Source organism: Nerophis lumbriciformis, linkage group LG28 (genome assembly GCF_033978685.3).
Source record: "Nerophis lumbriciformis linkage group LG28, RoL_Nlum_v2.1, whole genome shotgun sequence".
In the NCBI taxonomy this organism is placed as follows: Eukaryota; Metazoa; Chordata; class Actinopteri; order Syngnathiformes; family Syngnathidae; genus Nerophis; species Nerophis lumbriciformis.
Window position 1 is genome coordinate 29,279,097 of NC_084575.2, and position 19,908 is coordinate 29,299,004.

Below are 19,908 nucleotides of genomic sequence, written 5' to 3' on the forward strand. Positions count from 1 at the left end.
TATATATATATATATATATATATATATATTAGGGCTGCAACAACAAATCGATTAAATCGATTATAAAAATAGTTGGCGATTAATTTAGTCATCGATTCGTTGGATCTATGCTATGCGCATGCGCAGAGGCAATTTTTTTTTTATTTTTTTTTTTATAAACCTTAATTTATAAACTGCAACATATACAAACAGCTGAGAAACAATAATCAAAATAAATATGGTGCCAGTATGCTGTTTTTTCCCAATAAAATACTGGAAAGGATAGAAATGTAGTTTGTCTCTTGTATCTGATTATTAATCGATTAAGCGAAGTAATAATCGACAGATTAATCGATTATCAAATTAATCGTTAGTTGCAGCCCTAATATATATATATATATATATATATATATATATATATATATATATATATATATATATATATATATATATATATATATATATATATATATATATATTAATCGATTATCAAATTAATCGTTAGTTGCAGCCCTAATATATATATATATATATATATATATATATATATATATATATATATATATATTAGGGCTGCAACTAACGATTAATTTGATAATCGATTAATCTGTCGATTATTACTTCGCTTAATCGATTAATAATCAGATACAAGAGACAAACTACATTTCTATCCTTTCCAGTATTTTATTGGGAAAAAACAGCATACTGGCACCATATTTATATATATATATATATATATATATATATATATATTAGGGCTGCAACAACAAATCGATTAAATCGATTATAAAAATAGTTGGTGATTAATTTAGTCATCGATTCGTTGGATCTATGCTATGCGCAGAGGCAATTTTATTATTTTTTTATTTATTTTTTTATAAACCTTTATTTATAAACTGCAACATGTACAAACAGCTGAGAAACAATAATCAAAATAAATATGGTGCCAGTATGCTGTTTTTTTTTCCAATAAAATACTGGAAAGTATAGAAATGTAGTTTGTCTCTTTTATCCGATTATTAATCGATTAATCGAAGTAATAATCGACAGATTAATCGATTATCAAATTAATCGTTAGTTGCAGGCTGCAACAACAAATCGATTAAAATCGATTATAAAAATAGTTGGCGATTAATTTAGTCATCGATTCGTTGGATCTATGCTATGCGCATGCGCAGAGGCAATTTATGATTTTTTTATTTTTTATAAACCTTTATTTATACACTGCAACATGTACAAACAGCTGAGAAACAATAATCAAAATAAATATGGTGCCAGTATGCTGTTTTTCCCCCCCAATAAAATACTGGAAAGGATAGAAATGTAGTTTGTCTCTTTTATCCGATTATTAATCGATTAATCGAAGTAATAATCGACAGATTAATCGATTATCAAATTAATCGTTAGTTGCAGCCCTAATATATATATATATATATATATATATATATATATATATATATATATATATTAGGGCTGCAACAACAAATCGATTAAACTCGATTATAAAAATAGTTGGCGATTAATTTAGTCATCGATTCGTTGGATCTATGCTATGCGCATGCGCAGAGGCAATTTTATTTATTTATTTATTTTTTTTATAAACCTTTATTTATAAACTGCAACATGTACAAACAGCTGAGAAACAATAATCAAAATAAATATGGTGCCAGTATGCTGCTTTTTTTCAATAAAATACTGGAAAGGATAACAATTTAGTTTGTCTCTTTTATCCAGTTATTAATCGAAGTAATATTCGACAGATTAATCGATTATCAAATTAATCGTTAGTTGCAGCCCTAATATATATATATATATATATTCCTTGCGCACTAATTGACTGAAAGAGCACGCACTTGGCGCGATGATGTCATGTTATCGATGGAAAAATGCATTTTTAGACCATATGATTTGCCTGAGCGGCTAGTAGACCCCGAGAGTAACAAGCGGTTGCCTTGTTGCCTTTCCATTAAGAACAATAAATTAGTTTTTAGTATAAGTTTGCTGGTTTCAAGAAATGTAATGCCGAGCGCATATCATTATGTCAAGATAATGGCACTAGCATTTACTTCATTTAAGAATATTTTTATATATATTTGTTTTTTCTACAAAGAAAAGTGCACTTGTTATTAGTGAGAATATACTTATTTTAAAGGTATTTTTTGGGTTCATTGAGGTTAGCTAATTTTACTTTTTTTCCCCCTTGTTTTTGAACACTGACTTTTTGCAGCGTAATCAGGCATTACTTTTTCGTTTATTGAACGACGCAGAAACTAATTTGGTTGACTCAGCAATAACACGAAAAGGGTAGCCAGCATGCTAACGTTGTCAAATTCAGTTCAGAGAATACTTGAAATCTCATTCTGTTCCAATGCTCACTTGAGAATCACTACTAATCAGCGTTTTTACTTGTTTGGTGTGGTTGAAATACATTAGAATGGTGCAATTGCTCTGATACAGCAGCTTGCTTGATCCAGAGAGAACGATATCATTGGCGTGTGCACTTTAAACAAGCGCAGGTGCTTAAAAAAGTGCTTGCAAGCAAACTCTGGTATGGTTTATTTGATTTCAGCTCAAATCGGAATGCCACACGGATCAAAGACGTGGACAAGAGTTAGGGTGCGCTCACACCTGCCATCCTTGGTTCAGTTCAAACACTTTTGTGTGTTTGCTCTGCAAGTACATTTTTTTTCTTCTCTTTATCAAGTGTGATTGCAATCATCCAAAAACTTGTCCACTTGAGTTCCAAACGAACTCTTATGCGGTTTACTTAAGTTAAATGTGAATGCCAAAGATCAAAGACATGGACCAGCTTTACAATTGCCAGTTTCGGAAACGCGGTGCTCGGTTCTCTCCCTAAAATCTGAGCTGGTAAAACAGCAGAAAATAAAAGCAACCATCACAATCAATCCAGCAGACGGACAAACACATTTTTAGATACAAATTGAGGTGTTGACCAGAGTTGCCATGATTAATTCAATTCATTTGATTCGTAAAATTTTTTTTCTATATTCTATTGCTTCGATTAATGAGTCTAACTCAGGGGTGCTCACACTTTTTCTGCAGGCGAGCTACTTTTCAATTGATCAAGTCGTGGGGATCTACCTCATTCATATATATAATTTATATTTACTTATTTATGAAATATATGTTTTTGTTAACAAGTTAAAGGTGTTTAAAGATAATGCAAGCATGTTTAACACATATAGTTCATATTGTTAACAAGTTAAAGGTGGTTAAAAATAATACAAGCATGTTTAACACAAATAGTTAATATTGTTAACAACTTAAAGGTGGTTAAAGATAAAACAAGCATGTTTAACACATATAGTTAATATTGTTAACAACTTAAAGGTGGTTAAAGATAATACAAGCATGTTAAACACATATAGTTAATATTGTTAACAACTTAAAGGTGGTTAAAGATAATACAAGCATGTTTAACACATATAGTTAATATTGTTAACAAGTTAAAGGTGGTTAAAGATAATACAAGCATGTTTAACACATATAGATTCCTTTCTTTCATGAAGACAAGAATATAAGTTGGTGTATTACCTGATTGTGATGACTTGCATTGATTGGAATCAGACAATGGTGATGATAACGTCCGCATTTTCGAATGGAGGAGAAAAAAAGTCCTCCTTTCTGTCCAATACCACATGAAAGTGGTTGGTTTTTGGCATTTTATTTGTCCAGCTTCCGTACTCCTTTGTATACACTTTACAAGAAATACATTGTCGGCAAACTCCGTAGCTTGCTAGCTTGTGCACGCCAGCTTTCTGAGACTCTTATTTTGGTAGCGCAGGCAGGATGAAGCAGAGCTTTTATTGTGCAACTGTGCAGTAGGTCTTTGGAGTTTTGACGACAGGTACGGCGCCAGAGTCTGTTTAAATAAAGTGCTTCTCGCCTTCCAGTCGGTAATTTTAATGAGCTGGCGGCAGCCAGCGTCATCTCAGAAGACCCTCGGGTGCTGTGAATGTCAATCAAGTGACGAAAGTGACGTCATAGTGAAGATTTATGATCGCTCATTTTTAGGACTATTCTTTTAATGCCTGGCTGGTGATCGACTGACACACCCTCCGAGATCGACCGGTAGATCGCGATCGACGTAATGAGCACCCCTGGTCTAACTACTACAAATGATCAAATCCAGACTGCCCGGAATTTTTAATATGCAGACATAATTAACGCAATATTTTTTTACATTTTATTATTGAATGCAAGCAAAATTTCATCATCAACGTTGATGAAAAAAATTATGAATGATATGGCAAGCAAAAAAAAAAAATGTTAAAGGGGAACTACACTTTTTGGGGGAATTTTGCCTATTGTTCACAATTATTATGAAAAACATGACGAAGGCATTGTGAATATTAAACAAATGTAGATAATAGCTTTTTTGCCGATATCCGATATTGTCCAACTCTTTATTACCGATTCCGATATCAACCGATGCGATATACCATATTTTTCGGAGTATAAGTCGCACCGGAGTATAAGTCGCACCTGCCGAAAATGCATAATAAAGAAGGAAAAAAACGAATATAAGTCGCACTGGAGCCCGGCCAAACCATGAAAAAAACTGCGACTTATAGTCCGAAAAATACGGTATACAGTCGTGGAATTAACACATTATTAATGTAACAAGGTTTTCCAAAATAAATCAACTCAAGTTATGGAAAAAAGTGCCAACATGGCACTGCCATATTTATTATTGAAGTCACAAAGTGCATTCTTTTTTTTAACATGCCTCAAAACAGCAGCTTGGAATTTGGGACATGCTCTCCCTGAAATAATCCTGATACCCACTACAACTATGGGAAAGACTATACTTTGACTTTCACAAAGTGCTTTTTTAAATTTTTTTTAAACATGCCTCAAAACAACATTTACAAAAACAATGAAGACACACAGCTTCAAATCAGAGTATGCTATAAACTGGGCTCAATCTGTTCTTAACGTATTCGTATGAGTAACAAAAATGTGCAAATAAAAACAAGAAAGGCACAAAAATAAAAAAAATGCTTCAGTTTAGACTAGTAGATAACACAGCCATCCTTTAAAGTGCATGGGGAAAAAAGGCACAACATATAAATAAAACAGCTTCACTCAGTCCAGACTATTAGTCTATTTGTGCAACAGATGAAGCTCAAAGAGTGGGCTAATTCTTTTTCCCCTTGTCATCACGTGTGAGAGGTAGATTTTTCTGAATGAAAACAAGCATTTGCAAGGGGTTCTGGGTATTTGTTCTGTTGTGTTTATGTTGTGTTACGGTGCGGATGTTCTCCCGAAATGTGTTTGTCATTCTTGTTTGGTGTGGCTTCACAGTGTGGCGCATATTTGTAACAGTGTTAAAGTTGTTTATACGGCCACCATCAGTGTGACCTGTATGGCTGTTGATCAAGTATGCTTGCATTCGCTAGTGAGTGTGTCAAGCCATAGACAGTATGTGACCGGGCCAGTACGCAAAGGCAGCGCCTTCAAGGATTGATCGGCGCTCTGTACATCTTCCTGCGTCCGTGTACACAGCTGCGTTTTAGAAAGTCACAAATTTTACTTTTGGAAACCGATACCGATAATCTTGAAACCGATACCGATAATTTCCGATATTACTTTTTAAAGTATTTATCGGCCGATAATATCGGCGGTCTGATATTATCGGACATCCCTAAACAAATGCGATCAAAAGCCTGCTTACAATGGAGCCTATTGGAGCCGTCCAATTCTGCCTATAGAGCCCCTAAAACAACATCCAAAGACCTTCATTAGGGATTTATACACATGATGTAAGTAGGTATGTAATGTAGTAACGGGCACATTTATAATACAATTTAATATTTACATATTTTGATCATTTTATGCATACACGGCCAATTAATTAAAAAAATGCATCACAACCTTTGCTTTTTTTTCTTTCTTCATCACTGATTATTACTCACTGCAGACTTTATGAAAGCCAACAAACATAATAAAACATCACTTACTGTACATTGTCTGCCTTTCGGATAACCTACTCATGTCCAGGTGAGATGCATGACTTATGATTTACAATACATTTACAGGGAGCAAGGAAGCAAGGAAACAGCAGACCCTTCGCAAGTGATTACATCGCCGCTATAAATAGTTTGTCTGTGTTAGTGCTTATAATAATAATATCACTAGTACTTGGTTAATATTGAATGAATGAAATAAGTTTATTTCGGTCATATAATCAACCATCAACCATTAACCATTTTGTGTGAGCAGTTTAAGAGTACAGACTATACATATACAGTATAACAATCATACACATTTACACACAAAAGGAAAATAAAATAAAATAAAAAGCATGACCGAAAAAGGAATAGGCTGAAGCCAAAGCTTATATTTGCCTATCTTATACCTTCACTGAAAATAAGATTACCTGGAACATCAATGTTAAAAAAAAAAAAAAATCAATGGGATGAAAGTAATTGTTACTATATTTTATAATTTTCAATTATCTCACCTTTCAATGTTTTCTTAAACCTTAACAAAGAAGTACATGTCTTCAACTCATCACTGAGCTTATTCCACCATTTATCTCCTAAAACTGAAATACATTTGTATTTAATATTCGTTCTTGCTTTACCTATTTCAAAAATCAATCAATTATGGGTTTCTCCTCTTAATTGAAATAATCTAAGAATACAAGCTGGAAGGCTGTTGTTCTTTACTCGAAACATAATTTCCATTGTTTTTAAAAACACAATATCTGAAAATTTTAACACATTAGAACTTATAAATAATGGATTGGTATGTTCATAGTAGCACGCTTTGTGTATTATTCTAATTACCTTTTTTTGAAGTTTAATTATTGGGTCTATGTTTGTTCTATAAACATTTCCCCAAACTTCAACACAATATGTTAAATATGGAAAAATAAAAGAATAATATAACATATGCAGACATTTCTTATTCAGCATGTGTTTTACTTTATAAAGAATGGCAATGGATTTGGATATTTTTCCCTTTATATATTCAATATGCGGTTTCCAACATAATTTATGATCAATTTTTATTCCCAAGAATTTAGTTTCATATACTCTATCAATTTCCACTTGATTTAATTTTAGTTTTACTTCACGATTTGTTCTTGCACCACTAAACACCATAAATTTAGTTTTCTTATCATTTAATGATAACTTATTGACATCAAACCATTTTTTTAGCTGAATCAACTCAACCTCTATTACCCTCAACACTTCCTTCAAGTCTTCTCCTGAACAATATACATTTGTATCATCTGCAAACATAATACATTTCAATTTATTAGATACTGAACAAATATCATTTAAATATTGTAAAAATAACTTGGGTCCCAATACCGAGCCTTGTGGAACCCCACAAGTTACTCTTCTTGGCTGTGACTTAGTCTTATTGATTTCCACATATTGAGATCTATTACTTAAATAACTACTTAACCACTCTTGTGAAACACCTCTTATGCCATAGTTTTCCAATTTTTGCAGAAGTAAGGAATGATCGATTGTGTCAAAAGCTTTACATAAATCAATAAATACTCCAACGGTGTGTTGCTTTTTTTCTATTGCTGTAGCTACATTTTCTACAAAGTCCATCACTGCTAGGGATGTAGATCGATTACTCCTGAACCCATACTGATGGTCATTCAGTAGCTCATGTTTGTCAATGAACTTATCAAGTCTATTTACAAATAATTTCTCAAGAATTTTTGCAAATTCAAGTCACAAAATGTATATTGAGTATTGTTGGCGCTTTTTGAACGGCTATTTATTGAATGTTATGGGCCGAATAGCAGAGCTTCCATTTGCTCCGCTGTAATATTTAGAATGCATTAAAAAAAATGTCTTTCATACTGATTGTGAACGTGTAAAGCGTGTGTTATGCGATTTTACTTTATTAATCCATCCATCCGTCCATTTTCTACCGCTTGTCCCTTTCGATCAAACAAACTAATTATTAGTAAGGGTGTAACGGTACGTGTATTTGTATTGAACCGTTTCGGTACCTGGGTTTCGGTTCGATACCGAACGAGTTTCCACACGGACATATTAAGTAGCGTACCGCACGTTATGTAAACAATGCACACCGAGGCGCAACACACGGCATGCTAGCAGCGACCGGGCTACGACAACAAAGCGAATGCGGTTTGCCGACATTGTTCAGCAGCGGTATGCTTCTGGCAACACGTTAAACATGCTAACCCATTTGAAGCGTCACCACCCCCAAGTGAACATCGCTTCAACGAAGAAAAAGACGAGCGTGGTGCAAACACCGCATTCAAGCAGCCTCTCCTCGGCGAGTCAGGCAGGGCTAAAGCAATAACAAATGTTTTTATAGCAGCAGATTTAAGACCAGATTGCATTAAAAACTAGATTTTGACCCACTTCTTCTTTCAGACAATGTGGATAAACTGATTTTTCTGGCAAAAAACATGAAGATTGAGTGAAAGTCACCAGGGTTAAAGGCTGGGAGGGGGAAGAAAAGTTAATCTGAGGCTGAGTTGACTTGAAACTGTTTAATGTTGCACGTTTTATATGTAGAAGAAAAGTTGTGTCATTTTATTTAATCTGAGCAACAACTTGAGGCAGTTTAATGTTGATTAACGTGGACCCCGACTTAAACAAGTTGAAAAACGTATTTGGGTGTTACCATTTAGTGGTCAATTGTACGGAATATGTACTGTACTGTGCAATCTACTTGCCAAGACTTGGACTATGGCGTGGTTTGTTCTCCCGTGGTGCAAATGAACATTTGGACCAGACATGGCGTGAAGGTGAAGACATTATTTATTTTACACTAACAAATGAACAAAAAGCGCGCTCAAGGCGGAAGTACAAACTTGACTAACGAAACAAAAAGACTTGCACGTGGGCAAAAAACTATGGACATGAAGAAAAGTCGCTAACTGTGGCATGAATAGAAAAAACTTACTTGACATGGCATGAAGTGCGCAGAGGTAAACAGAGTGAGAAGCAGAAAGTCAGGGGTATGATGTCGCCAGGGAGACTTCCTGGCAACAATGGCTTTAAATAATAGTGACATGATTAAAGACAGGTGCGTGAGTCGTGAGGGCAGGTGAAAACTAATGGGTTGCTATGGTGACAAACAAGAGTGCACAATGAGTCCAAACGTGGAACAGGTGAAACTAATGGGTAACCATGGAAACAAGACAAGGGAGTGAAAAGCCAGAAACTAAAGAGTCCAATTACTAAACAAAACAAAACATGATTACACAGACATGACACTACTAATAAAAGTCTCAATCAATCAATCAAAAAAAGCACTTTAAATGTAGAAAGGTATTGTTAAGAAACCATTCTGAGCCTTATCTTATTTAGTTTTTACTGTATATATGTTGACCACATTAACCCTGGCAATGGACTCTGTGTGTATATGTATGTTATTATTATCCTTAGCATTCATGACTGCCTGCTGTTGCACTGATCAGCCTAGTGGTGGCTCACATCCATCACACAACGAGCTATTTCTATTTTTGGGCAGAATTATTATAGTGTTCCCAATGTTAAAAGGATAAAGCAATTGTTTACACATTTGTAAATAAATAACCCAAAAATTTATATTTTGTTGTTTTCTTACTGTGCCGAAAATGAACCGAACCGTGACCTCTAAACCGAGGTACGTACCGAACCGAAATTTTTGTGTACCGTTACACCCTTAATTATTAGATTAAGCGAGTACTAAAATAATCAAAAGCTGCAGCCCAAATGCTGATGGGTGATATAGTTATTTATAATGTATGTAGACATTTTTCAGCAATGACATTCATTCTTTGGGCCACAACTAAAACAAATCTTGGGTTGGGTTAAAATGTTAAGGTTAAGGAGCTTTGAGGAATGCTGCTATCAGTTGGTCCAAAACTGCAGGTTCCTTTGTCAATATGACCTATGACTCTTTGAACAATCTGCCTTAATGAAGGTCACAGTTTGGGGATTGCCCGGAGACTGGATTGGGCAACAAAAACACTTTGACAACCACAGAACTGGTCCAAACTAAAGGCAACTAGACATGAAAATAAGTTAAAAAAAAATGGATAAACATGACTCACCGCTGTGGACAGTCTGGAGGCAAGCGTCATCTCCAGGTTGCCCTTCAGCCCGAGCAGTGCCGGGACGAGGATGAACACCTGGGATATCTCCGTGAACACGGTCCAGTGCTGTAATCATCAGTGTAAAAGACATAGAACTTGGTAAACACACTTGTTTTTAAACATTCTACAGATTTATACAAAGTGCTGAGTAACATTTAAGTCAATGTTATGTTCAAATCAAGACATTTAATCACAATACCACACCTCTTTGCGCTCTCGCACTTGGTGGGTGGCACCACAACAGGTGATCTACTAAGATCCCCAAATAACACGCGACAATTAGCGTGTGCAAACTATAAAATTGTGTGTGATATTAGTGAGCGTGTTGCAGGTGATCTACTAAGACTGTGTGTACACTGCAAAAACTGAGTGTTCAAAAACAAGAAAAAAAATACAAAAATGAGGGGTATTTTATTTGAACTAAGCAAAATTATCTGCCAATAGAACAAGAAAATTCAGCTTGTCAAGACTTTCCAAAACAAGTAAAATTAGCTAACCTCAATGAACCCAAAAATACCTTAAAATAAGTATATTCTCACTAATAACAAGTGCATTTTTCTTGGTAGAAAAAAAAGAGACTTTTTTGCTCAATATGTTGAAAAATATTCTTGAATTAAGTAAATGTTAGTGCCATTATCTTGACATAATGATATACGCTCGGCATCATGATTTTTTTTTTCATGCTTGAAATAAGAAATTATTACTTTAAAAAAAGTAGTTTTATACTTGTGAGTGTTGATGACACAGCTTTGCAACAGTTGATATTCTAGTTTCAAGCATGTTTTACTCAATATAGGTCATCAAATCTCAGCAACAAGCTGTAATATCTTACTGAGATCATTTAGGACCAAAACCCTTAAAACAAGTAAAACACTCTAACATAAAATCTGCTTAGTGAGAAGAATTATCTTATCAGACAGAAAATAAGCAAATATCACCCTTATTTGAGATATTTCATCTTACTTACATTTCAGTTTTTGCAGTATGTGTACTACCAGCCATACCCTTGGAGACATTCATTTCCCTCCACCTTCATGGCATCATATCATATCCAACCTGTGCTGTTTTGTTATGTTGTTGAACATGCAGCACACAAATAAAATATGTATCGTATTTTTCGGACTATAAGTCGCAGTTTTTTTTCATAGTTTGGCCGGGGGTGCGACTTATACTCAGGAGAGACTTATGTGTGAAATTATTAACACATTAGCGTAAAATATCAAATAATATTATTTAGCTCATTCACGTAAGAGACGAAGCAAATGTCAGCAATCGTCACACACACTCCAGCAATCGTCACTCACACGCCAACCAATAAGAATTCGGCGGGGGCGGGTCATGGCAGAAGTGCATTGTGGGTCATGGGATGCTAACTGCTGCTATGTCCGTAGCTGTTAAAATGTATCATTTCAACATTGGCGGTAACTTATAAAAACTGAGAAGGGCTGAACAAAAATGGCACCGAAAAGGAAATCCTATACTGCAGATTACGAGCTGGACGTAGTGAAACATGCAGCAGAAAACGGCAATCGAGCAGCAGAAAGAAAGGAAGCGGCGCATACCAGGAGCGACAACGAAGAAGAAGATTTCATGGGATTTAGCAATCAGGAGTGACAGATTGTTTGGCAAACGTATAGCATGTTCTATATGTTATAGTTATTTGAATGACTCTTACCATAATATGTTACGTTAACATACCAGTTGGTTATTTATGCCTCATATAACGTACACTTATTTAGCCTGTTGTTCACTATTCTTTATTTATTTTAAATTGCCTTTCAAATGTCTATTCTTGGTGTTGGCTTTTATCAAATACATTTCCCCAAAAAATGCGACTTATACTCCAGTGCGACTTATATATGTTTTTTTCCTTCTTTATTATGCATTTTCGGCCGGTGCAACTTATACTCCGGAGTGACGTATACTCCGAAAAATACGGTACCGTATTTTTCAGACCATAGGGCGCACCGGATTATAAGGCGCACTGCTGATGAGTGGGTCTATTCAGGTCTATTTTCATACATAAAGCGCACCGGATTATAGGGCGCATTAAAGGGGTCATATTAGGATTATTTTTCTAAATAGAAAACACTTCCTTGTGGTCTACATAACATGTAATGGTGGTTCTTTGGTGAAAATGTTGCATAGATGATGTTTTATAGATCATCTTCAAGCCGCTTTCTGCGCTGTTTAGTGGTCTGTCTTATTTACATGGCTCACCTTCGACAGCGTCTTCTCCCCGTCATCTTTGTCGTAGCGGTGTAGCGTGCAAGGACGGGAGTGGACGAAGTGTCAAAAGATGGAGCTAACTGTTTTAATGACATTCAGACTTTACTTCAATCAATAATGGAGCAGCATCTTCTCATCCGTGGCTCACTAGTGGAACAACAACGCCGGAAATGTGTCCCCTGAAAAACCGTCCGACCGGAACTCTCTAATAACTAAAGTTCCTTGGGTGAATAATGTAAACTCACTACACCGGTATGTTTTAGCGCTTTCATGGCGAGTTTACTGACAGATATAAGTAAGAACTTTACGCTACTTTATATTAGAAATTGCAACAGCGGAGGATGAATGTCCCATAACAAGAAGATAGTGAAAAAGAAGAAGCTTATCGACTACAATGGTGGACGTACGCAAGTTTTAAGGACTTATGCAGATCCCAAAAAACAGATCAGCAGGTACCAGAAGGTAAGGAAAGTTGGTTTTGCATAATAATGCCAAACAAAACGCTAGATAATATGTCTTACCTTATACACACACCATAATAATACTCATACTTCTGACTACGGTAGCCGTAATGCGCCGACAATCCATCAAGCGGTGCGGCTTTAAAGTCGTACTAAAACATTTTTAATAGATTTTTGAGCGCCGTGTGTAATGTTCTATATTCTCAATGGAACATTTAAAGTTTTGGTGTTGTTGACTAGCATCATATTGCAATCTACACACATCCCTTATGTGTGACTACCATATACTGGTCACACTTATCATTCACCATGTACCAAGTAAAATAGCTTTGAGATCGGTAAGCACAACCAGAATTATTCCGTACATTAGGCACACCGGGTTATATCGATATTTGAGAAAATTCAAAGGATTTTAAGTGTGCCTTATAGTCCGAAAAACTCAGTACTACCTTTGCTGAGCTGGATAGAATCCCCATCTAGGCAACAGAACATATTTTAGGCACGGCAAAGGTGCATTCTGGAAGGTGTCAGCGTTTTTGGCACAACAGCGGCATTTCCTGAGATGGTACATTAGAGTAATCCAGATGCAATAATTACTTTTTCATATATCTATATTTTTCCACTAATATAACTCTTATATGTAAAAAAAACAAAAAAAAAAACATTAAAAAACCCACCAGACACTATAACAAATTAATTGATACTTTAAAATCAGCCCCTTAAGTCATTATAAAATAGCATTGCTGAATAGACGATATGTCTAATATTTTTATTCATGACAGTTAACACTCACATGGACGAGGATATTCTCTCCATTGTCTGTGTTTGCAGCGCGATCGCCATCTTTCTCACAGCCATTTGCACGTATTTTACAGACGCGCTACATATAGTTGCAAAAACAGTGACCACAAAACAGTTTCAGGCTTGATAAATCACATTACGATAAATTATTAGATTTGCATCTCCTCCAAAAAGTATCGTGGACATGTGCAAAATTCATGTGTTCAAACACATTTTTTTTTATGTAGGAGAGGTTTTTTTTTAACCTTCTGACAGTTTCGGCTGACACCATTGTTTTGTGTTCTGGTAAACATTGCAACTGTCTCCATCTCGCATTTGGTTTTGTGTTCTTTTTTCCGGGAGCTGAAAGTTCGTCCGATCTCTCCAATATATGTTTTATTGAATGATCTGCATGGGATTTCGTAGATGACATCACATTTTCTATCCTGTGTTATTGTATATTTTGTGTGTTCAAGTTGTTGTCATAGTTGTCTGTATGGTTTTACTGCTGTGTTTATTTGAAAATTGGTTCGTGGTGCGTTGTATGTGTTCTGTTTTTACTCTAATGTATTGTAGTGTTTCTGTATCTTTATTTCTTGTGTCGTTTTCTTGTTTTTCTTTTGACTTTCTGGCCGAGCTTGTTGTTTTCCTTTCTGTATGGCCCATCTTGGATACCGGAAATAACATCATGATGGATGAAAAAGACAAACGGGAAGAAGAAAAACACCTCTAACATGCGCATGTTAGAGGTGTTTTTCTTCTTCCCGTTTGTCTTTTTCATCCATTATGATGTTATTTCCGGTTGTTAAGGGTTCTTATTTGATATGTTCTGATGTCTAGAGAAGAGAAGATACTGGTCCTTACGTGTGGGTTTTCGGTATGCTGTAGTTTGAATGTTGCTATCTTCTTTGTGGTGCAAGTTTATGTCCAAAAATGCTATCCCGTTTTATTTCTTCTTCATGTGTAAATTGTATATGTTACCAGTGTTGTGTATTATGTTCAAGTGATCTGTAATCTCTTGTGTGTGTACAGTCTTTGTTATTTGTAATATTCTCAGGGCATTCAATCGATCGCAACTGGACTGTTTGGTTTGTCTTGGAAGACGTTCCGCCTCTCATCCAAGTAGGCTTCATGAGTTCATGCTCATAGACAGAGGTGGGTAGTAACGTGCTACATTTACTCCGTTACATCTACTTGAGTAACTTTTGGGATACATTGTACTTCTAAGAGTCGTTTTAATGCAACATACTTTTACTTTTACTTGAGTATATTTATAGAGAAGAAACGCTACTTTTACTCCGCTACTTTTATCTACATTCAGCTCGCTACTCGCTACTAATTTTTATCGATCTGTTAATGCACGCTTTGTTTGTTTTGGTCTGTCAGACAGACCTCCATAGTGCCTGCGTTTCAACAAATACAGTCACTGGTGACGTTCACTCCGTTCCACCAATCAGATGCAGTCACTGGTGACGTTGGACCAATCAAACAGAGCCAGGGGTCACATGACCTGACTTAAACAAGTTGAAAAACGTATTCGGGTGTTACCATTTAGTGGTCAATCGTACGGAATATGTACTGTACTGTGCAATCTACTAATAAAAGTTTCAATCAATCAATCAATCAAAAGTGTGAAGGAAAAAAGACCCTTTTTTTATTTCAACCGTACATCCCGTCAAAAGCCTAAAGACTGACTGCACAGTTCCTGTCTTCACAATAAAAGTGCCGCTCCATCGCGCCTGCGCTTTCAAAATAAGAGTCTCCGAAAGCCAGGAAAAACAAGCTAGCAAGCGACGGAGTTTGCCGCCAATGTATTTCTTGTAAAGTGTATAAAAACGAATATGGAAGCTGGACAAATAAGAAGCCATAAACCAACCACTTTCATGTGGTATTAGACAGAAAGGAGGAACTTTTTTTCTCCTCCATTTGAAAACGTGGACGTTATCATCACTACTGTCTGATTCCAATCAATGCAAGTCATCAGAATCAGGTAATACACCAACTTATATTCTTGTTTTCATGAAAGAAAGGAATCTATATGTGTTAAACATGCATGTATATTCATTAAAGCACCTTTAACATGTAAACAAAAACGGCAAAATAAATAAATATAAATTATATACTGTATAAATCAATGTATGTATATATATATATATGTATATATATATGTGTGTATATATATATATATATGTGTGTGTGTGTGTGTATATATATATATATATATATATATATATATATATATATATATATATATATATGTGTGTATATGTTACTCATCAGTTACTCAGTACTTGAGTAGTTTTTTCACAACATACTTTTTACTTTTACTCAAGTAAATATTTGGGTGACTACTCCTTACTTTTACTTGAGTAATAAATCTCTAAAGTAACAGTACTCTTACTTGAGTACAATTTCTGGCTACTCTACCCACCTCTGCTCATAGACTTGGTCAGATCTAGTCTGGCGGCTGGCTGGTGCCAAAACCCCAAATATTTATACTCTAATACCGGGAGAGTGAGCCTGGGCAAGGATGGTTTCGCCCTATCATAGTGAGAAAAACAACTGTTGAGATGCAACCAAGCAATCCTACTGTCAATGCCAACGACAGTCGTTGAAATGGAATTTCCCCTTTTTAGCTTTGAGGTATTGTTACGCAGAACAATCGCCTCGGGTCGACCACTAACTGCCCAAAATAGTCGGAATCACCTACGTCAGCATTCCATTCAGTTGTAAACAAACGGCACAAAGAAGCATCTGTGATCAGAATGTTTCGAACTCCTGTTATTTGTTGAAGTTAAAGTTAGTTAAATAGTCACACACACAAGGTGTGGTGAAATTACCCTCTGCATACCCATCCTCTTGTTCCACCCCCTGGGAAGTGAGGGGAGCAGTGAGCATTTTTGTGATTTAACCCCCAATTCCAACCCTTGATGCTGAGTGCCAAGCAGGGAGGTAATGGGTTCCATTCTTATAGTCTTTGGAATGACTCGGCCGGGGTTTGAACTCACGACATACGGATCTCAGGGCGGACACACTAACCACAAGGCCACTGAGCAGGTCTAGGCTAAATTGTCTTTTAGGAATGGTTGAAAAGACAAGACACATACAACACTGTCCTTTCAACCAAGTGGCAAAACGTCTTCTAAGGCCAACCAAACAGTCCAGTTGCGATGGATTGAATACCCTGAGATTACAATGACCTGTATGAATGAGAACATCCATAGACTTATTTCTAATATGTTGAAATATTATGTATGACGCTTTTAAAGTAAAAAAAAGAAATGTCTGAAGAAAAAAATGTTGCACATATTTATTTGAGAAGACAAGATGAAAGCAATCGATTTAAGTATTTTGGACATTCTGATAAATAGTACATTTAAGAGACTTAATTCAATTCTGAGCTCACAAGCTTAGTAGATCAGCGGTCTAGTCAGGTCTATTTTTCATACAAAAGGTGCATGGGACTATAGGGCGCATTGAAGGAGTCATATTTTTTTATATATTTTTCTAAATGGAAAACACTTCCTTGTGGTCTACATAACATGTGATGGTGGTTCTTTGGTCAAAATGTTGCATAGATGATGTTTTATGGATCATCTTCAAGTCACTTTCTGACAGTCGCTTCAGGATGTGCCGTTTTGTGGGCGGGTCTCATTTACGTGGCTCACCTTCGGCAGCGTCTTTTCCCCGTCATCTTTGTTGTAGCGGTGTAGCGTGCAAGGACGGGAGTGGAAGAAGTGTCAAAAGATGGAGCTAACTGTTTTAATTCAGACGTCACTTAAATCAATAACGGAGCAGCATCTCCTCATCTGTGGCTCACTGGTGCAATAACAAGGAAAAACCGTCCGACCGGAACTCTCTAATACAGTGATTCTTAACCTTGTTGGAGGTACCGAACCCCACCAGTTTCATATGCGCATTCACCGAACCCTTCTTTAGTGAAAAATAAAATGTATTTTATTTTTCAAATTCAAGACAAAGTTATACGTTTTTGGTCAAACTTTAGTATGGGGAACATATTCTAAGTAAAAAAGACTTAATTTAGAGTTATTTGGTTAGGGTTAGGTTTAGGGCCAGGGTTAGAGGGATAGGGTTATAATAAGGCCATGCCGAATAAGACATTAATAAGTACTTAATAATGACTAGTTAAGAGCCAATATGTTACTAAATTGCATGTTAATAAGCAACTAATTAATGGTGAATATGTTCCCCATACTAAAGTGTTACCATGTTTTATTACTGGTGCACAAAATGAACCGTGCATGAACATCACCTTGTTCAAAGAACAAAACCAACACAGTGCATAAACTCACAACAAATTACACACCTGCTAATCAGTCTGACTTCTGCTGTTGTTGTATCCATTAAACACCGACAGGGAGAAGTTGTTATATACACGATGAGTCGGGTGTGTTTTGACCTCCGCCGAACCCCTGAAGCCGACTCACCGAACCCCTAGGGTTCGATCGAACCCAGGTTAAGAACCACTGCTCTAATAACTAAAGTTCCTTGGGTGAATAATGTAAACTCACTACACCGGTATGTTTTAGCGCTTTCATGGCGAGTTTACTGACAGATAAAAGTAAGAACTTTACACTACTTTATATTAGAAATGGCAACAGTGGAGAATGAATGTCCCATAAGAAGAAGATAGAGACAAAGAAGAAGCTTATCGACTACGGTGTCGGACTACAAAGGCGGACGGGTACAAATTTTCAGGATTTATGCAGATTCCAAATACGGATCAGCAGGTATCAGAAGGTAAGAAAAGATGCTTTTGCATAATATCGCGAAACAAAACGGCAGATAATATGTCTTACCTTATACACACACCATAATAATACTCCTATGTTGAAGCACAGTACAATCCATCAAGCGGTGCAGCTGTATAGCTTACCAAAGTCGTACTAAAACATTTTTGATAGATTTTTCAGCGCCGTGTGCAATGTTCTATATTTTCAATGGAACATATATGTCACGACTTGATCTTGGGAGTTTGCTTTTCCGGGATGCAACGGAAAGTTGGCACGGGCGAGACGGGAATGAAGGTACATGATTTATTTAAAGACTATAAATACAAAAAAAGGATCAAACAAAAGCGCGCACAGTGGCGGAGAATAAACTATGAAACCAAAAGACTATAGCTAAAAATACAAATGAAAAGCACGCACAGTGGCGGAGAACAAACTATGAAAAACAAAAAGACTATAAACATGGAACCAAAACTTACTTTGACAAGGGACATGAAGCAGGATCTTAGAGGAATGGACAGAGCATAAATGTGGTGTGGGGTCGTCAGGACGAACAACAGAAAATGAATGAACTTAAATACTTATGGACATGATTAACAACAGGTGCGTGACTCAAAACAGGTGCGTGACATGACAGGTGAAACAAATGGGTAACTATGGTGACAAAATAAAACTGCACAAAAAGTCCAAAAATAAAACCTGATCACACAGATATGACAATATAAAACTTTGGTGTTTACTTGAGTCATATTGCACGTGTTTATGTGTGACTGCAATCTACTGGTCACACTTATCATTTCACCATGTACCAAATAAAATAGCTTAGAGCGGTGGTTCTTAACCTGGGTTCGATCGAACCCTAGGGGTTCGGTGAGTTGGCCTCAGGGGTTTGGCGGCGCCTCAGCCGTGGAGGTCAAGACACACTCGACTCATTGTGTATATAAAAACTTCTTCCCATCGGCGTATTATGTATACGGTAACCGTAGAAGTCACACTGATTTGCTGGTGTGTAATTTGTTGTGAGTTCATGCTCTGTGTTGGTTTTGTTCTTTGAACAAGGTGATGTTCATGCACGGTTCATTTTGTGCACCAGTAAAAAAACATATAACTTTGTCTTGAATTTGAAAAAAAATTTTTTTTTATTTTTCACTGAGATCATTATTCATGCGTTCGTTACGTCTCGTCTCGACTACTGTAACGTATTATTTTCGGGTCTCCCTATGTCTAGCATTAAAAGACTACAATTGGTACAAAATGCGGCTGCTAGACTTTTGACAAGAACAAGAAAGTTTGATCATATTACGCCTATACTGGCTCACCTGCACTGGCTTCCTGTGCACTTAAGATGTGACTTTAAGGTTTTACTACTTACGTATAAAATACTACACGGTCTAGCTCCGTCCTATCTTGTCGATTGCATTGTACCATATGTCCCGGCAAGAAATCTGCGTTCAAAGAACTCCGGCTTATTAGTGATTCCCAGAGCCCAAAAAAAGTCTGCGGGCTATAGAGCGTTTTCTATTGGGGCTCCAGTACTATGGAATGCCCTCCCGGTAACAATTAGAGATGCTACCTCAGTAGAAGCATTTAAGTCCCA

The 19,908-nt window shown here is 36.3% G+C and overlaps 1 protein-coding gene across 2 annotated transcripts in view; it reads right to left on the reverse strand.

Moving 5' to 3' along the window:
• The window catches only part of slc41a1 (solute carrier family 41 member 1), a 121,017-nt gene that overhangs the window by 37,602 nt on the left and 63,507 nt on the right, over nucleotides 1-19,908 (reverse strand). For both annotated transcript variants that reach the window (XM_061924020.1, XM_061924019.1), the window contains one exon: nucleotides 10,049-10,156. In XM_061924020.1, coding sequence (XP_061780004.1) covers nucleotides 10,049-10,156 — 108 coding nt within the window. The remainder of the gene's footprint in view (nucleotides 1-10,048; nucleotides 10,157-19,908) is intronic.